The following is a 25,485-nucleotide window of genomic DNA, read 5'->3' as shown; positions in this document are numbered from 1 at the left end:
GGAAGTGGCTCCCTTCTCCCACCCCTTCCCCCAGGCTCGCGGGGGACGAGGGTCTGGTGATTCGCGGTTGGCTCCACGGGCGGGACCTTTGTCCATCCGGGGGGCTGCGAGGGGCTCAGGCCAGGCTCGGGCCTGCGGAGGGGGAGGGCCGGTTGGGAGGAAGCCAGAGATCAAGAGGGAGACCCACAGACGGACAAGGACAGAGCCAGGCGGACCGAGACCCAGGCCGGAGCCGGAGACGACGGGGAGGTGCGTTGGCGGGAGGGAGGGGCGGGGAGGAAGGGGCAGGCGGGGCGCCGCGCCGAGCGCGCTCGCAGTTGCAGCGGCGGCCGCGGGCGAGCGGACCGCGGGGTAAGTGCTCTGGGGCGGGACGCGCCCCCTCTCGGTGAGCAGCCCTCCTCCCTGCGCCCCGGTCCGAGGGGGACAGCGGGACCCCGCCACCCTGCTGGGGCCCCGCGGGGTCCTACCCGCAGTTGCCCTCGGTCCTACCGTTTCGCTGCGCGGGCGGGCAGTGATTTCCCCCCGGAACCCCTGCCTCGCCCCAGGGGCACTGGAATCCATTGCAGGAGGCACAGGGGCGACAGGAGACGACGCTCACGGGGCCTGGGAGAGAAACCCCTCTTTGTCCTCAGTTATCTCCCCTTGAAAGCGGGAGTGTTGAGGTGAAGAACGACCCTTTCGCCTGGAGTTTGGGCCAGGTGCCTTCACTTCACCACAGCCCGGCAGCAGCGGCAGGTGAGGAGGTTACATCCTTGTCTCCTTCCTACAGGTGAAGAAACCAAGACTCCAAGAGGCCAACCACTTGCCTTGGGCCACAAAGGAGGCAGAGCCAGAACTCAAACCCAGGTTGGTGCGAACCCCTAAGTCCATTCGTCGCTTGCCCGTCCTGCCCCACCCCTACCCACCCCTACGGCAGACTGCAGGCAGAGAAGAGGCCGGTGAAGCCAAGGCCGGCCCTCCCAGGAGGAGGCTGGCGGGAGCCAGCCTGCCTGTCCCTGCGGGAAGAACCCCTAGGGCGACCAGTCCTTCACCTGGGTGAGGGGTTCGAGAAATAAGAACGGTGGGTTGGGGCAGGTTAAACTGCAGAAGTGGGGGAAGCCGTGCAGCCCCATCCTCCTGGCACAGGAGGCTCTGGTAGGCTTAGCCATGGGACTTCACCTCTCTGTGCCTCGGTTTCCTTCTCTGTCCTGTGAGGGTAGGCCAGGTACCTACTTACCTCACAGGATTGCTGAGAAAACTAAATGAGATGATAGGTGTGAAGACAGCCTAGCGCCTGGACCAAGCCGTAGTCCTCTCCGTCCCCATCCCCGCCCCGCCGAGAGCACTGTTCTGTGCTGGACACCTTTAACCTGAGGTCAGTCAGAGCTATCTGAAATCTACAGTGTTTCCGGACAGTGTCACTAGCAGCTGAAGCTTCTTGAGTAAGACCAAGACTAGGGGTGGCAACTTCTCCCTGCTTGACCCTCTGTAGGAAAGGCTGGTGGGAGCAAGGGGCTGAACGTCTTTGGGCTGCAGCTTACACAATTCCCGAACCGCTCTGCATTCCCCAAGCCCTCCCCCACCGCTGGTTTAGCAAGAAGGAGGAAGCCCAGAGCAGTTTCGCTCCCTAACCTGCCCTTCTCCTGGTCCTGACATTTGGGCCCACAGCAAGTTCTACCCCCTCGGCCTGTTCTGTATTTGGCCATTCCCACCTCGGGGCCCCCCAGATCCTCAGCATTGATGGGGCCTGCTTTCCTCCTGCCACTCTCCTCTCACTTCGCTACCCATTGTAGCCACACTTCTCTCCTTGGAGATGCCAAGTTCGCTGCTTTCTCAGAGCCTTTGCACCTGCTGCTGCTGCTGCTGATGCTGCTGCTGCTGCTCCTGCTCCTGCTCCTCCTCCTCCTCCTCCTGGGAATGTTCTTTCCTGCCACCTTCTTATGACTTACCTCCTTGCAATTCAGGACCACCGTTAACAGACTCAGAAGCCTGCGCGGCCCACCTCGCCGCAGGAGCCATGCTCGCCTGCTCGCTGGCTGCATTACTGTTTTTCCTGCCCCTGCTTGGCCCTGGATAACGTTAGCTTGCTTATGTGTTTCCTTGGTTCCCCATTTGTCTCCCTGGCTAAACTGCCAGATTAGCAGGGCCCTGACCTTAGCTGTGGATTCTCTAGAACCGGGCACGTAGGATAAGTTCTGATAATTTTATACAATTGCAAACAGTGTGTAAAACCATCAGAGTTCTACTTCTCGTTGCTTAATAGCGTTCTTTCTGCATTTCTACACAGACCTCAGAATTGCCCTTCCTCCTGACTGCCCTCGGCCTTTCTGAGCTTTTCTTTGAAGTGGGGCCTGGGTGCTATTTCCAGCTTCTGGCCCTAATACCAATTTTGCTTTAAACATTTTTTGTCCAAATTGCATGGTGGTTTGTTTTTTTTTTCCTATCAAGGGATTTCTTTGAAATATAGTTCCCAAACTGTCCAAGGATATGATTATTATGCAGGCACATACCACTTACCACCAGACGGCTATTTAGAAAAATTATCCCCAGCAATGTGTGAAAGTTTTTCTACAGGCCTACAAGCATTGGGTGTTCTCATTTTTATTTGTTTTGTCTCTTTTAATGGGGAGGTCATGATAGGTTTAAGTTTTCTGTTGCTTGAGTTATTGAAGCTGGGTCTTTCTCAACGTATGAGCTAGCTCTATTTCCTGTCTTGTGAAGGCAGGAAACCTCCAGGGCACCTTAATTCTCCCCTTCACCTTCACTTGCGGTGACAGTTCCACTTGAGCCCACCTCGTGAGAGCAGGGTGAGGCCCCCAGGGCTGGAACGGGAACACGTGGAGCCAAACGCCGCTGGCTGCACAGGCCGCTCTGCCAGTCAAGCAGCAACTCTTTGAGAGCCCACCATTAGCACGGTGCTGTGGGGAGAGAGAACTTTTTTTGTTTTTGGTTTTTGTGAAATTTTTTTCCCAAAATAGTAATTTTTAAAATTATAAAAGTAGCGCACGGTGTACAGGGTTCTTCATTGGAAATAGGGGCACACAAAAGATTGGGAAACAGCCTCCGTGTCGATCGCTAGCGGGGCTACCCATGTCCCTCCAGGGGGATCCTGTGCCATCATTCTAAAAGCAGTGCACTTGGTCTCAAACACACTGGCATGCAGAGATCTCTGAGATACTCTATTAGTCTCCTGCGGCTGGTGTAGCAAAGGACCACAATCGGATGGCTTAAAACAACATAAGTATATTATCCAAGAGCTCTGGAGGGTCAGGTGTTCAAAGGCAGTCTCAGTGGGCCAAAGTCAAGGCGTGGGCAGGGCTGATTCCTTCTGACAGTTCTCAGGGAGGAGCTGCACCCTTGCTTTACCGGCCCTGGAGGCTGCCAGCACCCCTTGAATCATGACCCCTTCCTTCCATCTTCAAAGCTGGTAACACCATGTCTTCTAATTTCCCTCTGACTCCAACCTCCGCTCCATAGTCACATCTCCTTCTATGTCTGATGTTCCTGCTCCACTTATAAAGACCCTTCTGATTACATTGGGTCCACCTGGGGGGTCTCAGGATCCTTATTTAATGACACCTGCAAAGTCCCTTTTGCCATGTAAAGTGACATATTTACAGGTTCTGAGGAATAGGCTTAGGAGGTGTGCATCTTCAGGGGGCCGTTACTCAGCTTGCCATACCCTAAAGGGAAATAAGCAAGGTTCAGAGCAGAGTGTTGGATTCACGTTTGTTTACAGAAAAAAGAAAGAGAAAAAGAGTAAATCTGCACGTGCTTGCCAAGGCTGCATAGTAAGAATGGCTGCTTCTGGGAAGGCTAGGTAGAAGGAAACTTACTTGTCATAGTATACCTATTTGTATTATTTAAATTTTTACTACACGCATGTGTCACAATGTTAAAAATAATTTTTAAGAAGTGACACATAGTCATTGTAAAAGTTCAGGCCATCCAAAAACTGAGAGAAGGAAAAAATACCCGTCTCACCCCCAAATCATACCCTTTTTCTCCAGCAGTAACTACTGTGAAGAGTTTGGCTATATCCTTGCAAACTTTTAACGACATATATGTGATTTTTTTCACACGTACAGTAAGATTCCACAGCACGAGGGTCTCCCACTGCTCAGAGGCACCTTCACTGACCCAGACTCCTGCTGGTGGACATTTAGATTCTTTGCTGCTTTCCAGAGCAATCTCAACACTGTAATCTATACGTCTGGGTTTTTTTTTCTTATTTTTTCTTTTTTTTGTTTTAAATTGGAGTGAAATTCACATAAAATTAAGCATTATGAATAGTTCAGTGGCATTTAGTGCATTGACAATCACCACCTCTATCCAATTCCAGCACATTTTCTTCACCCCCAAAGGAAGCTCTGTCCCCACTGAGCTCTCACTCCCCACTCGCCACCATGCTCCCCCACCCCACCCCCTACTCCCTGACAATCACCAGTCTGCTTTCTGTCTGTGGCTTTGCATATGCTGGATATTGCACATCAATGGAATCATGTCATATGTGATGTTTTGTGTCTGTCTTCTTCCACTTAGCACAATGTTTTAGAGGTTTGCTGATACTTCATTTCTTTAAAACTAACTTTTATTGAGGTCTAACTGACATACAAGACTGTATTAGTTTCAGGTATATGACAGTTATTCAATATTTATATATATTATAAAAAGTATTTCATTTCTTTGTATGGCTGGGTGACATTCCATTTTATGGATATAACATCTTTTATGAATCTATGTGTATGTCACTGGACACTTGGGCTGCTCCCACCTTTTGGCTGTGGATATTGGTGTGCATGTATTTGACTGAGTGCCTGTTTCAGCTCTTTTGGGTACATACCCAGAGTGTACATCCTTCTAGATACACTTTGAGCTTTATTATTTACTATTTTCAGACACTTAATCAAGTCTAAAAAATATTTTTAAAGACATGTAAGAAAGTGTTGCAAAGCACGTACTAAGGCGAATGACAGGTCTGGACAAATGCTTCACTCTTTTCCAGGTCCAGAGACAGCGGGGAAATGGCTTCCTGGGACGAAAAGGTAAGATGGCTCTGGACCCTTCCAGCCTTGGGGACATCACTGTGTGGCATTTCTCACCAGGCAGCAGGAAAAGGCCTGTGAGTTCCCGCTTTTGTTATTAATCAGAGAAAGGCCAATGGACACAGCTCATACTTTCCTTCATGTGTAGTTCCCTTTTGAAATAGGCAAATCAAAAAAGCAGGTGGAAATGCTCGGTGCTGGTTAGGCTGTGGTGGAATCACCTCACTCCTAGTCTACAGAGGGGCCGGGTCAGCCTGCATAGCTGTTCTGCGAAAAAATGTTCTGACGGTGTGTATCAGGAGTCCTGAAAACATTTATGATCATATAGGAAAGTAAATCACCCATAAAAAGGAAGAAGTACAATTAACTTATGGGACCATGTTTCTTAGCACATAAGACGTTGTTGACTGTCGATGTGCCATTCATTGTTTACGGGCCATGAAGAAGACAAAACAGTGCCGCCGTTTACTGTGGTATCATGTGACACGACGCTGAAACTGGTCAGATAAAACACTCAGATTTCACAAGTGGTAAAATGTGGTCTTAGAATTGGTGATCAAGGCGCAAAAAATGAGGAACAATCATAAAACACAGTCATGAAGGCAGTGACCCCTTGGTAAGTTTCTCGGCCATTGAGAAGGTATCAATAAGTCTGATGCAGTAACTAGTGGGAAAAACAGGGTACAAAATTGTCTGCAGCTTTTTATTATAATTGTAAAAGACATAGATTAGGGAGAGCGGCAGATAAGGTAGATGATAAATTTGGTGTGTTTGGGATTATTATGAGTTAAGTTCCTTTTGCTCATGTTTTCAGAGTGTTACTACGCAAAGAAATTGATCTAGGGTAAAGGTCTGCTCATTGGGGTGAATGACAGCAGGTGAAGCTAGGGGTCGGGGTCCAGGCGGGCTGGGGTCTGAATGAATCTAGGGAGCTTCTGGGACGTGTCACAGGGAGGGGTGGGTGTGAGGCCACGGACTGCAGGGGAAGCAGAGGGTTGGAATGCAGACCCAGAACCTTCTCGGGGGTTCTGTTTGTTATCTCACGGGCCTGGCCCAGCCGGCGGTGGGGGGAGCTGAGGCATTTCAGGTCAGCACCACTTGTAGCAAATAAGCCTCTTAACTGATTCAGAGAACAAGTTCCTTTCAGCACTCTTTCGGAGTTAATTGTGTTTTTAAAAACTTAATAGGATTGCTTTTAGGAGCTTTGTAATTTTCCAGCTCTCCTAGTTTTTGAGAGAAAAACAACTGTATTGTAGGAGGACCCAGGAGGCATTTTAGCCATGGGTCAGACATGGTTTGCTGTAGCCAGCTCTGCTGAGGGGGCCAAGCAGGCTGCCCTTCTCAGAGCCCCTCTCAGTACCTTCCCACCTCTCTGGGCCTCAGTTTTCCTCTTCTGCAAAATGGGAACAGTAACTCCCTGCTGGAGTCATGGTGAGGATGAAACAAGATTGTGCAGGAAAGTGCTTGGCACGATGCCCAGCTACAGCCAACACTTAAACTCGGGGGGCTGTGGACTTGATCATGAGGGTAAGCTGGGTTTGCAGCCCGTCCACTGGCCTATTTCTCACCTCAGATGATCGCGTGTCGCCAGCCACTTCTGGGGAGCGTGGGAGCCAGGGGTACTTAGAAAGCCTTGTAGCCCTTTGAGTCATTTCTCATGAGGCCTCATGCTGGCTCTCAACCTGGGCTGCGCATGGCAGATCCCAACACCCGGGCTGACTGAATCGCAGTCCTGGGGCCCGGGGCCCAGATATTAGGGTTCTTTAAAGCTTCCGAGTGGTTTGACCGTGCAGCCAGGACGAAGAGCCACTGGTTAGACTGTGAGGCAAGAAGAACGGGTGCCATGAACTCTGTTTATCATGTCTCTCACTGGCAGAAACATTGCGAAGACACTGGGGGATGGAGTCGCCCAGATGACTCATTCACACTTGGGATAGGTCTTCATTTCTAGACAGATAGCACATTTTTTTTCTTCCTGTGCTTTCATTTTCTTTCTCTGCTTTTGTAAACAAAAGATGGCAACTCCAGGCCAGGCGGCCTGGGTCGGACACCAGGCTCTGTTTCTCACTGGCTCTGTGACCTGGGGCACGTTGCTTGGCCTCTCTGTTCCCGGGTTCCTCGTCTGTAAATGGAGATCCGGGCCCCCACTGCATGGAGTTTTTGTAGTGTGTTGTAAAGGGCTTTGCACAGCGCTCAGAAACCGCAGGCTTTCCAGCTACAATCCCTGCGATTGCCACGGCTGTCAGTGTTATTTTCCACATTGCGTCCACCCAGCCTCACAATCGTCTTGCTGGGTTGATAGACTCTTATCAAGACCGGAGGGGTCCTGAGCCTGCATGAAAGGGGAGAAGTGTTGCGGTGCTGGGATGGGGGCGGAGGGGGCCTGGGCTGGCAGCCTGCCCCACAGCCTGTAAGCATCAACCTCCTCCCCCAAAGCCGGTCAGCTGTCACCGGTGGTGGTTTCTGTGAACCTCAAACTTCCTCTCCACCCTAGAGAAGGAAAAACTGTTACGCTTATTTAAAGACTTCCCTGATTTTAAAAATAGGCATTCCTCAGAACACAGATCCCCAGGGGCTGGGGCTGGGGGAGGGGATCTTCCTGCCAGGGATGCAGTCACCCCCCAGGTGTGTTTAGTGGGGACCTGCAGGTAACTGCCTGAGCAAGAGCCCACCTGGTCCCCGCCCTCATGGGGGCGACAGACTCCCAACAGTCACGCAAGCAGGTGGACCTGAAGCCACTGGTGGGGGGAGAGGAGCCCTGCAAATGGGGAGATACCTGGCCAGCTCCTGGAGCAAGGGTGGTTGCGAGAGACCTCTTGCAGGGGGAGAGCAGATGAATGACAAAGTGGAAGAGGGGTGGGAATTTTAGGCAGAAGAAAAGTGCAAAGGACCTGTGGTGGAAGGAGCCTGTTGAGTGCAGAGGGCTGAGCAGAGCTGTGGGGCCCCAGCAGAGAGGAGGGTGCGGGGCGGCAGCAGCATGCAGAGTGGGCGTGGCCTCTGAAAGGCCCCTGGGTCTTTATTTTTAAGAGCAGTGGGAAGCCAGAGAAGAGTTTTTAAATAAGGGGGTGCGTCAGAGCTCCCCACGTTCACCCCAGGTTCCGCGTTCCACTGCGGGGCTCATGGAACTCAGCACACAGTTTGAGGATGGCTGTGATTTATTGCAGCAAAAGGACACAAAAATCAGCAAAGGAAAAAGGTGCATGGAATGAAGCCCAGAGGAAACCAGGCTCCAGCTGGAGTCACACAGGACATATTAATTACACCTGCAAAGACCCGCACTCTAAGGCAGGCCGCACTCTGAGGTTCCAGGTGGCCATGAATTTCAAGACAGCCACAGTTGGACCCCTGACATTCTCCTGGCAGGCAGCTGCCCAGTGACTGTCTGCTGGACTTTTCCTCGGCCACATGTTCTAAAGAATCACACAGCCCCGGGGACAGATCCTGGCTCTGCCGGTTTCCAAGTGTGTGACTTAGGATGTGGCACCTCCCTCACCAAGACCCAAAAATTACAGCCTGACCCTCAGGGGGTCTGTGTTAGGAATTTAAATGAAATGGTGCCTTTAAAAAACTTAGTGTTATGCTAATCTAACAAATAATATCACTAACAATGAGTAATAATAGATGTCGAGGTTGTGTCTTGTTGGAGGTTTGGGGTGGGGGTTTTGATTATAAGCACATCAAGTCCCCAAAAGTGAGCTCTGAGAGGGAAATGGAAGATGGGGAGTTAAAAGACTGTGGGGTCCTGGGAACTGAGAATCAGCTGAATTTCTTAAAATGTGCCATTTTTGGTGATTGTTGGATAACCATATAATAGACGTCCCCTCCTACGGATGCAGGTTCAGAGCCCGTAAAAATAGACGTTCGTGAGAACATGTTTTCTCCATCTCTTCCAGGCCTGTTTTTCTCGTTTCTTCCATCTCCCCTGGGTAGGAGTAATTGTTCTGATGTAATACCTGTCATGTGTACAAGAGGGGTTGCTCCTGCGGGGTTTGGTTGGTTGCCTATTAGATGTTGTTGAGCCCCTCCCTGTGACTGAGGGAGGACGTGCCTGGCCCCCCAGAGCTGGCAGGCCAGGGCAGGAGACAGGCGACGCCGAGAGGCGCAGCACCCCTGAGGAGGTGGTGTGATGGGGAACCGGGAAGGCCCCGTGGCCAGCGGGCAGCGGTGAAAGGCCTCCCAGGGAGATAACATCCAGATGTCTGTCTGGCCTGACAGGGAAGCAGGGCGAGGCAGGCAGAGGGTGCTGGGAGGAGACCAGGGCTGGGGGGACCCAGAGACTCTCTGCCTTTGTCATGAAGGCAGCGGTTGGCAGGCATGGCGGTGGGCGGGGCCGGAGGCAATGGTGGGGGCTAGAGGAGAGCAGGGACACAGGCAGGTGGGCAGTGGAGAAAGGTGATCCTGGCCCCCATTCTGTGGAGAAGGCATGGGGGCAGGAGGCCGCGTGAGGAGGTGGGTGCAGGTGGCAGGCAGAGAGGGTTAGGTGGAGGCTGACCGCTGTCGAAGAGGTGACATCGATGAGCTTGGGGGAGAGGGAAGAGCCAGGGATGGCTGTTGGCTCTGGGCTTGGGCAGCAGGGTGGCTGCAATGCCACGCCCTGGGGGAACGTGGAGGAAGGAGTGCGTATGGGGAAAGGATAAGAAGTTCCTTCAGTCTGGGTCACAGCAAACTAATGAGCGGGCACAATACCAGGCGTCTGGCTGAGACTTTGAACGTGAGCAGCGTTGAGAACGCAGGTGTGCTGAGCCCTCCAGAGGGGGAGTGTCACCCGGCACCAGGAAGGGTCTCCAGGACTTCAGATGGCATGGGAGGGGCAGCGCACAGAGACACGGGACAGGACACTGAGAAGAATGGCCAGAGACAGGAGAAAAACCAAGATGCGAGATTGTTAGAAAGAACCGAGCCAGCAGTGTGACAGGATGCAGTACAGTCAAGCCGGTGGGGACCACAGGGTGGACTTTGATGGGAAGGTGACCCCAGAGAAAGTAGGGTCAGGATGTAGTGGCACTGCAAGGGTTAATGCAGGGGAGGTGCAGGTGGGAGTTTCCAGTGCCAGGGGACTGAACTCATCTAGGCTCTTAGGGTTGCAAGTGACAGAAGCAACCACGGGTGTAGCTCAAACCACCAGGAAACCCATCAGTTTGCATGAATGAAGAGCCCGGGGTTGCAGAGGCCAGCAGGGGGCGGCAGCGGGGAAGTGAAGTGTCTGGGGACGGCAATGAGGCCTGAGGGGTGGCGAGGAGAGTTTTCCACAACGACGTTGAACAGCCGTCACCCCGGAGGGGCTGCTGCAGACCAGGCAAGGAGGCGGGTGCTCTGCCTCACTCGCCGAGGCCGCCTTTCTGTCCGCCTGAGTCAGTCCTTCCACTACAGCAGAGCGTTCAGGGTGGGTGGTGAATTTCAGAGGCCCGCAGCATTTTCACAATGAACTGTATTTTTCCCTTTTCTGGAACTTTTCTGCTTCTGAAATGACAGAATTTTGGCTGAAAACCAGAGCTGTTTTCTACTCTGCTGGGCGCTACAAATATTTTCACCCAAATTACTAAAAGTTGCTTCTTTACCGACCACAAGTTTTCAGAAAGAAGAATGTCCTCTCCTGTAAAATAGGAATGTGGTTTCTGCAAAGCGCCCGCAGGCTCCCACCAAGCTGAAAACTAGCACAGGAGGGTTCCATCCGCCAGGGGAGCTGTTTGGGGAAACGCGGCCAGTGGCCGCTCAGAGGGCCTCAGGGGCGCCGCAGGCCTGGCCCGCAGGCAGCCCTGGGAACCAAGGGACGCAGAGTCCCGCCTGAGATGAGCCGCAGTCCCGCATGGAAACAGGAGGCTACCGTGCCCATAGCCAGCAGGGCGAGGCTCCTGTTCTAAGTCAGGTGGCAGGAGAGACTCTGGGCCTTCGTGGAGCTTAAATGCTAGTACAGAGAGGGAGGTAATACATAAACAGCCACACCCACAAAATTTCCAGTTAGAAACTATGATACGGGCTCTCAAAGGAAAAATCAAGAATATAAAGAGAGGTTATAAAATTCAGAAGGGATCTGGTTTAGATTGTAGGGGTCAAGCAGGGCCTCTCTGAGGAAGGGACATTTCCACTGAGGCTTCAAGCATGAATAAGAGTGAGCCAAGCTCAGAATGGGGAGAAGAACATTCCAGGTTGAGGGAAGAGCCCGCATGAAGCTTAGAGAGGGGGAGAGCGGCATGTTGCAGGGACAGAGCACAGCCAGTGTGGCTGCAGTGTAGTCGTGGGGTAGGAGGCAAGGCCAAACCTCACAGGGCCACGGACATCACTGGAAGGATCTTGGATATTTATTCAAAGAGCAAAGTGCAGGGCAGCAAGGTGGTCAGGTACTGTGGTCCGAGGGGAGAGTTTATGAAACCCGCTCAGGCTGCGAGGTGGAGGGTGTGCTGGGAGAACTGAAGGAGGGAGATGGGTCAGAGGCTGTCACCGTCTCCTGGATGAGAGGATGGAGGGCGGTGGCGGAGGAGGAAGTGGGTGGCAGGCTGGGAGGAGGGAGCCAGGCAGGCCCCAGGATCACGGAGAGAGGGGGTCAGGAGGTTCACTCTCGGAAGGCTCCGAAGTGGTCACCAGCTCTCCTTGGGTCTCTTAGCACCTAAGAAAGTCTCAAATTTGGGGCTCCCTTTTATACTCAACGTATTTGTAAAGATTTAACTACATTGCTATATTCATTTAGCCACTGAAATATATGTTTTTGAGGGTTTAAGAAGTGCAAGGAACTGGGTGTACAGTTGCAGAACAAGTCCCATTCTTCCTCAGGGAACTTAGAGTCTAGTTGGGGAGGCAGATAATGAACAGATAAACAAGCACATGTACAATATCGGACAGCAATAAGTGCAATGAAGGTAAATGAAGCAGGAGCAGGGGACGCAGTGCGACTGGGGGAGAGTGGCCAGGCCAGCTCTCGGAGAGGTGGTATTTGAGCAGAAGCCTGGCCTGCAAGAAGGTGTGAGCTGCACAGATGTTAGCGGGAGAGAAGTCTAGGAAGAGGCACTTGGGTCTGCTGAAAAATCATTTGAGGGTTTCAAGGAAGGACATGTGACATGATCTCATGTATGTTTCAGGAAGTTCTTTCTGGTTGCTGTAGGGAGACTGGATACTGGGAGGAGGCGGGGGCAGGGGGCTGCTGCAAGAGATGGCGAGAAATGATTGGTTTGAACCAGGGACAGCAATGGAGGAGGGAGGAGGGATCTTACTTGGAATGTAGTGTGAAGGTAGAGCCAACAAAATTTACTGTTAGGGGCAAATGTTGAGAGTGAGAGAAAGGAGGGTCGAGAGTGATGCCAAGGTTATGGCCTAAGGAAACAGACCAACGAAAGGCCATCAGCCGAGAAGGGGAAGGTTTGGGTGATGAGTGAATAATTCTGTTTTGGACATGCGAGGTTTAAGATAGCTGTTAGGGCCCTGGTCGGTGAGGCTCAGTTGGTTGTAGCATCATCCTGTAAACTGAAATGTCACGGGTTCAATTCCTGGACAGGGCACATGTCTAGGCTATGGGTTCAGTCCCCCGTCAGGGCACATACAAGAGGCAGTTGATGTTTCTCTTTTACATCGATGTTTCTCTCCGTTTCTCCCCCTTTCCTCTCCTCTCTCTAAAACCAATAAGCATGTCCTGCGCAAGGATGTAAGAGAGAGAGAGAGAGAGAGAGAGAGAGAGAGAGAGAGATGTTAGGTAACTAATGGTGATGTCCTGTAAACAACTGGATCATGTCTAGAGTTCAGGTGAAAGATTGGGATTGGAGATAGTATTGAATAGTAACACATCCTCAGTGCAGAGAGGCTTTTAAAGCCACGCTGCTGAATGAGACCTCCGGGAATGTAGTATGGAGAAGAGAGACAGTCACAGGCCTGAGCCCTGGGAATGCAAATACTTAAAAGTAAGGTCTTCCTCTCGCAGGGATGTCCAACCTTTTGGCGTCTCTGGGCCACGTTGGAAGAAGGAGTTGTCTGGGGCCACACATTAAGTACATGGCAACATGTAATCACACACAAAAAAACCCTCATAATGTTTTAAATAAATTTACGATTTTGTGTTGGGCCGCAATCATAGCCATCTTGGGATGCATGTGGCCCACGGCCCACAAGTTGGACACCCCTGCAAAGGCATCCAGCAAGAGAGACCAGAAAGAAGCAACCATTGAGGTCGGAGCAAAACCAGGAGGGTGTGGAATCCCAGAAGCCAATGAAGGAAGTGTTTCAAGAAAGGCGTGATCGGCTATGTCTAGTGCAGCTGAGCAGGTGCATGCAGGTGTCATCAGTGATATACAGAGACATAGTTTGTTCGTTTTAACTGCTGCATAGTATTCCATCACACAAATAGAGAAGATTCATTTCCCTCGTCGCACCAATTAGGTGAACATTTGTGGTGAACATTCTTGAATATGTGACTGATTCGCGCACATGTGGGCGAGTTGTTTTTTGTTTGTTTGTTTGTTTTTTGAGCCTATCTAGGGATGGAATCATTAGATCATTCAGAAAGATATGCACAGCTTTACCTTGGCAGAACAACAATGCCACATTGCTTCCAAAAATGGCGGTGCTGCTGTTCATTCTTATCTTCAGTGTCCAGCAGACCCCACATTTCATGCCGTCACCGACATTTGCCGTTGGAGACTTTAAAACCGTGCCAATCTGAGCAGTGAAGAGATATGTGACTGTCACTCCGGCTCCCGTTTTCCTGAGTAGCAATGAAGCTGAGTGTCTTGGCCATTTGCGTTTTCTCTTAAGTGACCTGCTGGTTAATATCTGTGGTCCAGTCTTCCACGGAGTTTGTCTTTTTTGGGTGAGATTTCTTTACACATTCCGGATGCTAACTCTGTGTCTGTTAAGTACTTGCAAGTATAAACTCCCACTCTCCGTGTCTTAACATTGCAGGCGTGTCTATGTGATATAGAAGCTTTGAGTTTGGATGAATCAAATCTACCCATTTCTTTTAAGTTTCGTGTCGTCTTTACACAGTTTTTCCCTGTCCTGAGGTCATGAGGATGCTTGTCTGTACTTTGTTCTAAGACTTTTAAAGTTTTCTAAAAGTACACTCATCTGTGTTAATGCTACGGCCTCCGGAACCGATTCTGTGTGAGGTGGGAGATGGGGGTCTTTTATCTAGCCCCGCTGGCCTTTCCCGCGGACCTGGACTGCCACCGCTGTCACACCCCGCTTCCCCTGGGGACCTGGGCCTGCTTTGGGCCCTCGTCTCCTGCTCCTCTGACCACACTGCCTGCTCCCACACCCACGCCCGAAAGTCTTCATTATTGACCTTTCTAACAAATATGTTATCTGGGCAAAGAGGGGAGGATTATTTGCTTTTGTTTTGAAGTCATCTGTCTTTAAACAACTGTCCGTAGAGTATTTAAAACAGCACTGGCTGAATCTAGGAAACATCCATTTGCTTCTTGCCTTTCAAGAGTCGACCTGTGACATGAAGCAGGGCTGAGGTGGGCAGTCACTTTTCTGTGAAACTCTGAGTACTTTTACTTTCGGCTTCCCCCTCCTGCCTCCAGCTCTCTTCTCCGGATTTTCAGGTTGTGATGTCTTTGAACCAAGAGGCTGTTCTTCTGGTTGTTACATGTGGGTCCCTGGTGTGTATTTTGTCACTGGGCTGTAGTGCCAATTCCGTTGGTTTTGCTGACCAGACCACAGTGACAGGCCTGACGGGGTCTGGCATTTCCTGTTGCCTCACCAGCACTGAGAATCTGGGTTCCAAAAATAAAAGCACAAGAAACCACCGTGACCTCACGGTCTCGCCGCTCACTTGGCGCTCTGAGCCCTGGGACTGTCATCACCCCTGTGGCCCAGCCCAGCTGGCGCCCTGCTCCCTGCCAGAGAGACGGGGGGCCCCGAGTGGTCTGGAAGGGCTCTGAGGGCCACCCTGCTGGAGTGCTCATTTTCTGTCCCCTCCCTTTAGACAGTCACACGCAGGGCCAAGGTGGCTCCCGCCGAGAGGATGAGCAAGTTCCTGAAGCACTTCACCGTTGTCGGCGATGACTACCATGCCTGGAACATCAACTACAAGAAATGGGAGAATGAAGAGGAGGAAGAGGAAGAGGAGGAGCAGCCGCCACAGACGCCCGCCTCGGGCGAGGAGGGCAGAGCTGCTGACCCGCATGCGGCCCCCACCTCCACGCCCAGGCGCCCCCTAGACTTCAGGGCCACATTGAGGAAGCTCTTCAGCTCCCACAGGTTTCAGGTAGGTGGGCACAGTCCCGAGATGCCCGGGGTGGGGCACGGCTGTCAGCTGAGAGTCACAAGGCCAGCGTGGGGGCCCAGCGGTGCCACTGCCTCATTCATTGGGCACATGTCCCCTAAGCCCTGACCATGTGCCACGCGCCTGTACAGCACAGGGCATGCAGGGCAGGTCCCATGTTGTCAGAGGTTAAATTAGTCATGATACAAAGGTCCGTCATCTGATGAATGGGTAAACAAAGTGTGGTCTGTCCATACTCAGCCACAGAAAGGGGCAAAGCACTGGCATCTGCTGCAACGTGGGTGAGGCTTGAGAACAGGATGCCGAGTGAGAGAAGCCAGACAGAAAAGGCCATGTGTTCAGTGATCCCACTTAACATGAGGTGTGCAGAACGGGCAAGTCTGTAGAGACAGACAGTGGGACGGTGGCTGTCTCAGGTTGGAGGGAGGGAAGAGTGGGAAGTGACTGTTTAGTGGATACAGGGCTCCCATCTGGGGTGATGAAAATGTTCTAGAACTACATAGTGGTGATGGTTCCACAGCCATCGGGATATATACTTAATGCTGCTAAACTTTATGCCAACTTTAAAATGCTTAAAATTTTATGTTATGCAAATTGTACCACACATACACTTGCAAAGTAAATTAAAGGGTAAACATTGAAGGCAGAAAAAATGTTCCTGCACTTGTTCAGCAAATGTTTTGTGCCAGCCCCAAGTTACCAAGGCCAAGAGGGTCGCATGCCTCACCAACTGATCACCAGGGGGGCCTCAGCCTTTTCTTGTGTGGCGTGATGCATAAAAGATCTGCCAGCCTTAACACACTGCCGACTTCCAGGTGTGGTTATGGGGAGACCAGGGCAGGCAGATGTGGACTTCAAAGAATAGCAAAGGAATGGAACTTTCTGCAGAGTTCAGTATCTGTCCTCACGTCTTCTGATTCTGAAGGAGAAATGCAGGTTGAATCAGGCCAGCTCGGCGGGCAAACAGGTGCCCAGAAGCGTGTCTGGGTCCCAGGAGAGTGCAAGAGGCCCAGCGACACTGGGGAAGCATGCAGCCCCTTGTCAGCCCAGTTGCTAAGTAAAGCCATTTTGGGGACCCTGGACCAAGATAATCCAGTTCCTACCACGAGCCAATGTCCTTTCTGGAAGCAGAGAAAAGCAGCCCTTGCCTCTCCCATCACTGACTTTGTTCCCGGGTAAAATAGGAAAAGTTTATTTTGGGCTTTTTTCGCTTTCATGTGGCGTAGAGAAAGAATGCAGGCCCAGCAACCCGGCATAGGGCTCTGCTCTGTGGCTGTGACAGGAAAGGAAACATGGTATTAAGTTGTTGGGCTTGAAATCTCAAACCCTCAATTTCAGGAGCAGAAGGAAGGGGCAGCTTCCTTCCAGCTGCACGGGGAGCCCTGGACCACGCCCCTCTGGGAGGTTCCCCCCTCTCCTCACTGGGCCCATCAGGCCACAGGGGCTTGGGCTGGCCCCCTGAGCTGGGGCCCCCAGAGACACCAGTACTGGCGGAAAAGTAGACTGACTGCCATAAGTAGAGATGTTTATTCATTCACTTAGCCATCGTCCCTTGGCAGCGCAGGCCAGGGTACCGCGGCGAGGGTGGTGGACATGTCCCAGCCTTCACTCACACAGAGGGTCCATGCTCAGCGGGGAGGTCATTCTGGAAATGACCCAGACAGATGCGGGTCACAAGTGGAGCAAAGCCCTCGGCAGGCAAACGGAAGGGGTCTGTGAGGGTCCCGGGGTCGGGGAGACCTGCCTAGGATCGGGGGGCAGAGGACTGTGGTAGAAGAGGTGACATTCCACCCAAAACCTGCAGCTTGGGTAGGAGTGAGCTCCACGGATGGGAGGGGGAGCTTTCCAGGCAGACGGCCACGTTGCTCAGGGCCCAAGGTGGCCAGTGTCTGCAGCGGTTCAGGACTTGAGATGGGTCCACGGGGCATGTGTGTGGTGAGAAGAGGGACCTCTTGGCAAGAGATGAGGCGCAGCACGTCATCATCCCTGGGCAGTGGGCAGCCTTGGAAGGTTCTAAATGTCGGGGGTAGGGCGGTGATGTGACCAGATTTGGAGAGGGGCTCAGAGTAGCGCCGGGGGGTCCACCTCAGCACGGGGGGAATAGGGTCAAGGGTTTGATCTCTGCTGGGAGAATCGATATACAAGAAAATTCTGGACTCCCTTCCTTAGATGGTCGTTCCACTGGTTTGAGGCGGCCAAGGTGACATGATGTATAGTTTACTGCTGTCACTTCTCACATGGGATGGCACAACCAAGGGAGAAAACACAGGGCGTGCCGGGCCTCCATGGAAACCGTGGATGGACGGGGTAACTGCGACGGGGCCCTAGGCAGGACGGTGGGGGAGCCTCACTCTCACTGCCGGCCCCCTGTGGCTGGGCCCTGCGCTAAGGACCTTTCATCGTCCTGTGTGACGCTCCGTTGTCGCTCTGAGGGGACAATGTGACCAACCCTGTTTTCCTCAGGCGGACACCGGAGCTTAGAGCTCAGGCTGAGGCCCAGCAACGTTGGGGGCCCTGTGCAAAGTCCAGGCTCCTGGGAGGGGGGCGGCGGGGCCCGGCCCAGGACCGGCCGCCCTGTAGCCGGCAGGCAGACCGCACGCCCTGCCGCAGCGGTGGCCGTCTCTGCCAGGGGAGTGTTTGGAGTAAACCTGCCTCCCTGACGTCTCAGGGCTTTTCTGTGTGCGTGACCCCCTCAGAAGCAGCACTGCCCCATGAACCGGCAGATTCAGGGTCACGGGGTTTAGGTCAGGGAGGCCTGGGCAGGGACCCGGACGTTGCAGTTTTGTGACCTTGAGTCTGTCCGTCCCTCTTTTCAGAAGTGAGAGTCATGCGGCCTAAAGTTAATCCTTTCAAAGTGAATAATCCTGTCGCACGACAATCTCCACTGTCTCATTTCAGAACGTTTCCATCACCCTGAAAAGGGGACTCCATCCCCAGTAACCAACAGCCTCCCAGCCCGCCAACCACTGATCTTTCTGTGTCTGTTGGTTTTCGTGTTCTGGACATTTCATGTAAATAGAATCATACAATACATATTGTGTTTTGTGTCTGGCATCTTTCATTTGCGCATAATGCTTTCTGGGTTCATGCGCATTGTAGCACGTATCACTACTTCATTTCTTTTTATGGCAGAATAGTCGTCTGTTTTTAATATTTCCGTCCCTTGGATTTAAATCAGATCTCTTTGCTCTACAATAAAAACCCAAGGGGAAAAAAGATAGGGGGAAAAATACCTATGAAAAGCTTGCATCTTTATTAAGCCACTGAATTTGGATATGTGTGAAAACTCCATTGAAAACCAATTTGCCATGCAGTTTCACAGTAAACCATGTCTCAGGCTAATTTAGTTACTGAAATAATTAGCTACAGGCTGAAGTGGTCAAAAGGTTTGTAGTCTGTTCTTACATAGACCTGAACGTGTAGGACTTCACCCAGAAACTGCCAAGGTAAAGGCAAGATTAACCGCCAGGGGCCGGAATCTGTGCCCTGGAGAGCGCAAGGGGCAAGGCTCTGGCGGAAGCAAGTGAGGGCCCCCAGTTTCCAAAGGAAGAAAGTCACGTGGTGTCCTCCGGGGTTCCTCCCAGTGCTGCCAGTTCCATCACCACCACGTTGTCCCCATGGTCTCCCTGAACACCACCATCTCCACCCCGCCATTGCTGAGATCGCCACTCACTCTGCCCCAGTCCCTGACGGCCTCCTCTGCGAGCAGGTCACGACATTGTCTTTCTGACAACTCTTCTCAGTTCTCCCTCCACGTGGAGGCAGGCACCTCGGGTCCCTGGACCGGAGCTGTTTTATGTGCACAGAGGGCATTGCTGTGACCCAGCCGCCTGCAGAGGGCAGTTCCGGGAGGTCCCGTCCACGGCTCCCATCTCTGAGGCTGGATGTTTTTAATTATTTACCGAGCATCTTTTCTGGGCTTACCCTAGCAAGAGCAAGTCATAGAACTAGAAAAATAAAAACGTACCAAAACTTTTTTTATTACCTATTTTTTGCCATGTAGGAATGAGCCGTTTGGTTTGAGAGGTGCTGAGAAGCAGTGAAGGAGTAGGAAACAGACGAGTAGCGACGGAGGCTCAGCAAGTGAGCTGTGCAGACACGCTCGGGACAGGCACCAGCCGGAGGCAGACCGACCAGGCAGGCGGCAAGCGGGCGGAGGGGCTTCTGCTGCCGCTGTGGACAGGAGCCGGCCCCCAGCGGCGCCCTGCAGGGTGCTTGGGCTGTGGTCAGCAGCCTCCCATTTTTGGCATTTTCCCCTGGTGGTTTCATCCAGATGTTTCCAAACCAGCCCTTTAAAGATGGGAAGAGGGCCCTGGCTGGGTAGCTCATTTGGTTAGAGCATTGCCCTGAAATGCCAATGTTGTGGGTTCGATCCCCGTCAGGGTACATACAGGAAGCATCCAATAAGTGCATAAATAAGTGGAACAACCAATTGATGTTTCTCTCTCTCTAAAAAAAAAGTCAATTAAAAAAAATTAAAGATAGGAGGCGGAACTCCATCTTGGTCTCACGGTTTCCCGCTCTTCCTGTGGTCCGCAGGTCATCATCATTTGCCTGGTCATTCTGGACGCCCTCCTGGTGCTGGCCGAGCTCATCCTGGACCTGAAGATCATCCAGCCCGACAAGAACAACTACGCCGTCAGGGTAGGCTGCCAGCAGCCCTTTAATACGTTCACCTCTCTTGTCTGCGCTAAGGGGGCAGAGTGGGGCAGAAAGCACCCGCCTTGAGGCCCCAAGAGAAAGTAGATTGGGTGCTTTTGGTCAAAGGGCAGAGGAAATGTCTTCCTTTCCAAATTATAAATAAGCATTCACGACAAGCAGGAAACTTTCTCGCGTCACTTGATAGCCATCCCGGACCGCTGAGCCGGAGTGCACCTCTGATGGCAGAGCCGTTTCTCCTTCGGATGTGCTGATGGGGTCCCTGGGCTGGAGCCACTGGGGGATGTGCCACTGCCAATTCCCTGACTCACAGTTCCTGTCCAAGTCCCTCCCTGGCCTTCATCCACAGGGCAATGGATGCCCCAGAAGGCACCACGGGTGGCTGATGGTCAGCAACATGGGAGACGGCCATTTTTTTATTTTTTTAAATGTTTTTTAAAAGGTTTTATTTATTTTTAGAGACGGGGGAGGGAGGGAGGGAGGGAGGGAGGGAGGAAGAGGAGAGAGACATCAATTGGTTGCATCTCTCACACCCCCAACCAGGGACTGGCCCCCAATGCCCTGTCCAGGAATCGAACTGGTGACCTTTTGGTTCACAGGCTGGTGTTCAATCCACTGAGTCACACTAGCCAGGGCTGAGACAGCCATTTTTTTAAAACAAAACTTGGGGACACACCCTTTTTAAAAACAAAATTCAATTGATAATGTGAAACGTCCTTTCAAGGGTTAAAGGGGATGGAAGAAAATAAATATCCTTCCTATCCGTGGCCTCTTTCCCAAAGCAGCTGTTTTCTTCTGTGGCCGGCCAGCCCCAGCCCTCCTATAGGTGGATGAGTTTCCTTTTTCTCCTTCTATCTAACAGAATCACTAATATACCTGTGATACTCACTGTCTTGTGCCTTTCTTTTTCCTCAATGTTTTATTATGAAACAATGGCAAATATACATTTTGCTATCTTTGCATTATATCTCTGTCCACAAACACACCCATATATTATTGTCTGTCCATTTGAAAGTTAGACATCACAACACTTCACCCTTAAATACCTTGATATGCATAAGAAAGTCTTTCTCTTACAGAACCATAAGAGCATTATTACACCTGAAAAAGTATCAATTCCATAATATCTAATAACCAATTAACATCCACTGATGAGCGTTGGCTGACCAGGCAATACAGTGGGGGGTGCAAACTGCTTTCAAATTCTCTTTCCTTCTACATCACATAGTTCGTGTTCTTTTATAAGGAACAGCCTTCCTTCTTTTTCCCCTTCACTATGGACTCGTGGATTTTTGTGTGTGTGTGCTCAAGTGTATTACAATCATAGTCATTTTTTTCAATATTCAAATTGTCCCAGATTTGGTCACAGCGAGCCTTTTCAAGTGGACTGCTGTGTCCTTTGGACACAGATCTACCATCCTTGAGCGTTTCCTTGCTTTCAGGCCCAAGATGATGACCTAGCTGACTTTGAACTTTCCCTGCTACAGAATGGAAATTGCTACTTTCGTACAGACCAGTATTGATACATTGAGATCTAGCAACTCGTCACTCACTGTCTACCCTGGTGATGATTGCTAGTCAGTCCATGTGGATCGGCCTTGGTCTTTTTAACAATTGTGTAGTGCTCCCTAGGGAGGTGCCATAATGCATTTGGACACCTGCCCTCTAGTGAATATTTCAATTTTTCTACAAAACGTGTAGAAATCTGCTTTGCACGTGATGCTGCAGTAGGTACCCTTACAACATGTCTTTGTGCACATGAGTTTTGTGCGGGATAAATTTCTAGCAGTGGTGCCATTACTGGACTGAAGGGGTCCGTTTGCCTGCCTGCCCCAAAGCCCAGGAAGAGAAGAGCAGGAATTTGCAGCCAGGAAAGGAAGGATTTATTAAGGAGAAGGCACCGTGCTCAGAGTCCCGGGGATGCTAACGCCCGAAGACCTGGCTCCCCAGTAGCTTCCAGGGGATGGACTACACAGGGAAAAAGCCATTGATCATGGTGGCTGAAGGAGTTAGGGTCGTGGTCCCTACTGACTGCGTGGTGCCAGGGTGGGGGAAGTTGGTCATTGTATCTGGTCCTGACGTCAGCCACGGACCGCTCTGATTTCACGAGGATTTGTTCTGTGAGATGATTCTGCTTCCCCGGGTTCAGAGCTAAACCACAACTGGGGCCAAGATGCTATCTCCAGTTGGATTGAAAACTCTGTCTCTGGAGTCAGTAGACCCAGGACCTTGTCCCCAGGGTGACCGGATGCTGACCAGGACCTCCTTATCCCGAGAGCTTAATGAGTAAACAAGCACGAGGGAGGTGGGTGAGTCAGGGGGCTGCATGAGGCCAGTCTGAGTCAAAGGAGAAAAAAGAAAAATCAAAGGAAAAGGCCAGATTAAAGAAGTTAAGGTTTCTGCTCGGTCAGTGTTGCTCTGCCAATAGGTGTGGTGGCTGTTTTCAGTGCTGCCATCGCCTAATTGTCCTTCCAAGAGCAGAGCTGAGCCATGTCGGAGGTGCCCCCGCTGGTTGGCAGCCTAAGAACAGGGCCTCTGCTGGCAGGGGCTTGAGCTCAGGCTCAGTCGATGAGTGCAACCTCTTTCTGATGGCCTGGCAGGTGCACTCGAGGCCAGCGGGTCTGTGTGACCTGTGCCAGGCTGGCTCTGCTCTCACTGCGCTTCCTTGTCCCCTTCAGGTGTTCCACTACCTGAGCATAGCCATCTTGACCTTCTTTATGATGGAGATCAGCTTTAAAATATTTGTTTTCCGCCTGGAGTTCTTCCACCACAAGTTTGAAATCCTGGACTCCATCGTGGTGGTAGTTTCGTTCGTCCTCGACATCGTCCTCCTGTTCCGGGAGCATGAGTTTGAGGCCCTGGGCCTGCTGATTCTACTCCGGCTGTGGCGTGTGGCCCGGATCATCAACGGTTCGTCCCCTGCGCACCGGGTTGCAGGGCGGGTAGAGGGTGGGCGCAGAGGCCACCGGCCCTGGTTTCCACACAGGCTTCCTCCTCCCTGCAGTCTAGAGGAAAGGGGAGTGGGCTGATTTGGTGTCCCACCGCCACCTCTGCGGCTACGACTTGACACCAAGACATGTGCTCTGAGAGGAACTACCTTTCTCTTGTAGATCCCGTCTCCTAGATTGTTGGGCATTTACAGAAAGGTTCAGGCTAATCCCTGAAGAGAGTTTTATCAAACCCTACCCCACCTTGGGAGGGGCACCACCTAAAAGAGGTGCAAGGAAGCTGAGAAACATTGTACACTAGGTTCCGCCCCCTTCAAAATCACAGCAGGCGTTAGCATGCTGAAGGCTCTGAGAGCTGGAATGTTCCCCGAATTGACCAACTTGACACCTTCTGGGGTCGTAACATGCACTGTAGACTCTGGGAAGTAGTGCTTGTTGGTACACTCCGTTTGTGCAGGGCGCCTCTGTCTCAGAGCAGCCACGTTTCTGCTGGGATTGCACGTGACATAGTGATCACCAGTTGGTTAAGTGTTCAGGTGCAGGTATGCTCAGATGCTCGGATGCCCGCCGCAGACCTGCTGTGTCAGAATCCCCGTCAGTGAGTGCTTTTTCTGAGTCTGATGCAGAGGTGTGGGGTGGAGCCCAAGCAGGGTGTCTCCTTTGAAGCGCTGCCCGGTGATTTGGGTACCCAGCCAGGTCTGGGAATCCCTAGGCTAGGGCCCAACATGACAGGCTGTGGGTGACTGTCAAGAGACATGAGCTCGTGACAGTGGGCCCGTTGGGGGCAGGCCCGCCCCTGATGTGCAGCTCCTTCCCTTGGTGGTGCCGTGAGTCCTGTCACGGCCTCCGGAGCCCGGAGCCCGCTCGGCTGCGGCGAGGCCAGGCAGGGGAAGGGCCGTGTCTGCTGGGACACGGGCCTGCATGAATGGCTCTGCCTGGGGACACTGGGGGCTTCAGGGGCCAGTTCAGACCTAGTGGTTAAAATAAAGCCCATTGAGAACATTCATTTGGATCCTGTCAAAGGAAATAAAGGAGGATTTTCAGATACAATTGATGATGTTTATGGTAATTCATTATTTCCTTAATCAGACAGAAAAATACTCTGTACAGAGGTTATACACAATTGAGGTAGATAAACCATTACTGATTTTTGTAAAGGACTCATAACCACAGTTACTACCCATCACTACCATGGTGAGATTTGTCTTCGTATACAAAACCAAAAGTCTGAGATTTCGTTTCCTTTGTCTAAACGGTAGCAGGACGTAGGATGGGCTAAACCTATTACATCACTGCCAAATAGCGTGACATGACATGAAAGGTCTGAAAAAGCAACACAAGGCTGTAGCAGATTCAGTGAGACAACCAAGAACGGGGGGGGGGATCAGGGACCGTTGCTCCCGGGCCGCGTGGGCACCGCACACGTGGGTAATGGGTCCAGACTCGGTCACTCTTGCTTGGAAAGGGGCAGAGCGTCCCCAGCTGCGGCACTGTCCTTTGAGGCAGGGCCCCCCGCCCCGCAGTGTGGGCACTGGGGAGCCGTCAGGTGAGGCCACCAATGACGCAACTGTCAGCCATGACTTAGGTTCTAGCCTGACAACTAAGCGAGCCACAGCCGGCGGGGGGCAGCGCCGGGAAGCGACAGCCGCAGCGCCAGGCTCGAGCACCCCCGGCTTTGTCCTTCTGCGGGTTCTGTGCGTACGACGGCTCAGCGGCTCGGCAGTGCTCCGACCCTGCAGTTCTGACACCTTTAAGCGGTGACTCTTTGACTTGTCTGTCACCACTCTTCCCAACTCTACACATTTACAAGGAGCACACGGTTTGTTTTTTGTTCTTATCAAATGGTTAAATTAGAAACGAATATCATTAAGACCCTCAATTATTTTTCAGGGATAATTATTTCGGTCAAGACACGTTCAGAACGGCAACTGTTAAGGTTAAAACAAATAAATATGCAACTGGCCGCCAAGATCCAACACCTTGAGTTCAGCTGCTCCGAGAAGGTAAGGAAGGCCCCCTGGAAGACGCCTCTGGCTGAGCTGCCGTTCAGCACGGGCTTCCCAGGGCAGGCCTTCGCTCCTGCGCGCCCTTCGCCCGAGCCCCCACCCCTTGGCTAAGTCTTCCTTGTCCTTTAAGGGTCACTCAGGTGTTGCCTCCCCCGAGCTGGGCCAGGCGCCCCTCCTGTCACTGCTCTTGTCCACTGGAGCCCACCTGACTATACTGCAGCCGCCTTCAGCGGGCTGGTGCCACAAAGAGCATAGTCCTCCCTCAGTGCTGCGTCCCTGGACTGGGGCTCACTGGCGGTCACGTCCCTGGTGAGGCTCCGAAGGTAAATGCAGTTATTTGTCTGCTTTTATATTAACAGGAACAAGAGATCGAAAGACTTAACAAGCTATTGCAACAGCACGGACTTCTCGGGCAGGTGAACTAGAGGCGCACCTGCTCCACCCGGAAGAGGAGACCCCTCCTCACGGGCTTGTGCCTGTGAACGAGGACGACGGCCGCCCCTCCGCGGCTGTCTGCAGGACAGGTTTGGTTTGCTGCCGTTGCCTGCCTCCGCGCCGCCGCTTGGATCCCGGGGGGACACAGTCTTCCGGAAGGCTCTCTCTCTTCCTTGGTGTGGCCGAGAGCTTCCCATCCC

General features: G+C 52.1%; 1 protein-coding gene across 2 annotated transcripts; it reads left to right on the top strand.

The window, feature by feature from the left end:
* Positions 1 to 4,986: 4,986 nt before the first annotated feature.
* Positions 4,987 to 25,414, top strand: HVCN1 (hydrogen voltage gated channel 1). 2 transcript variants are annotated; one of them, XM_054593972.1, is made up of 6 exons: positions 4,987 to 5,024; positions 14,938 to 15,219; positions 19,777 to 19,881; positions 22,575 to 22,806; positions 24,735 to 24,847; positions 25,210 to 25,414. In XM_054593972.1, exons 1-6 carry the CDS (start codon positions 5,004 to 5,006, stop codon positions 25,273 to 25,275), a joined length of 819 nt encoding a protein of 272 aa, XP_054449947.1. In that variant the 5' UTR covers positions 4,987 to 5,003; the 3' UTR covers positions 25,276 to 25,414. The 2 variants fall into 2 exon arrangements, with proteins under 2 accessions (XP_054449947.1, XP_054449946.1); XM_054593971.1 differs by lacking the exon at positions 25,210 to 25,414 and having other exon boundaries at positions 24,735 to 25,190.
* The last annotated feature ends 71 nt before the right edge of the window (positions 25,415 to 25,485 follow it).

The sequence above is a fragment of the Pteronotus mesoamericanus genome, unplaced genomic scaffold (genome assembly GCF_021234165.1).
Source record: "Pteronotus mesoamericanus isolate MK-2021 breed Mesoamerican mustached bat unplaced genomic scaffold, CSHL_Meso_final scaffold_507, whole genome shotgun sequence".
NCBI lineage: Eukaryota > Metazoa > Chordata > Mammalia > Chiroptera > Mormoopidae > Pteronotus > Pteronotus mesoamericanus.
This window is presented reverse-complemented; position numbering and strand designations above follow the sequence as displayed.

What these genes read in the sequence shown, in the direction of transcription:
- HVCN1 (XM_054593971.1), top strand. Translation starts at nt 5,004, where the DNA reads ATGGCTTCCTGGGACGAAAAG. An exon ending in TGGCTTCCTGGGACGAAAAG is followed by an intron (nt 5,025 to 14,937) that starts GTAAGATGGCTC and finishes CCCTCCCTTTAG; the next exon opens with ACAGTCACACGCAGGGCCAA. An exon ending in TGTGGCCCGGATCATCAACG is followed by an intron (nt 22,807 to 24,734) that starts GTTCGTCCCCTG and finishes ATTATTTTTCAG; the next exon opens with GGATAATTATTTCGGTCAAG.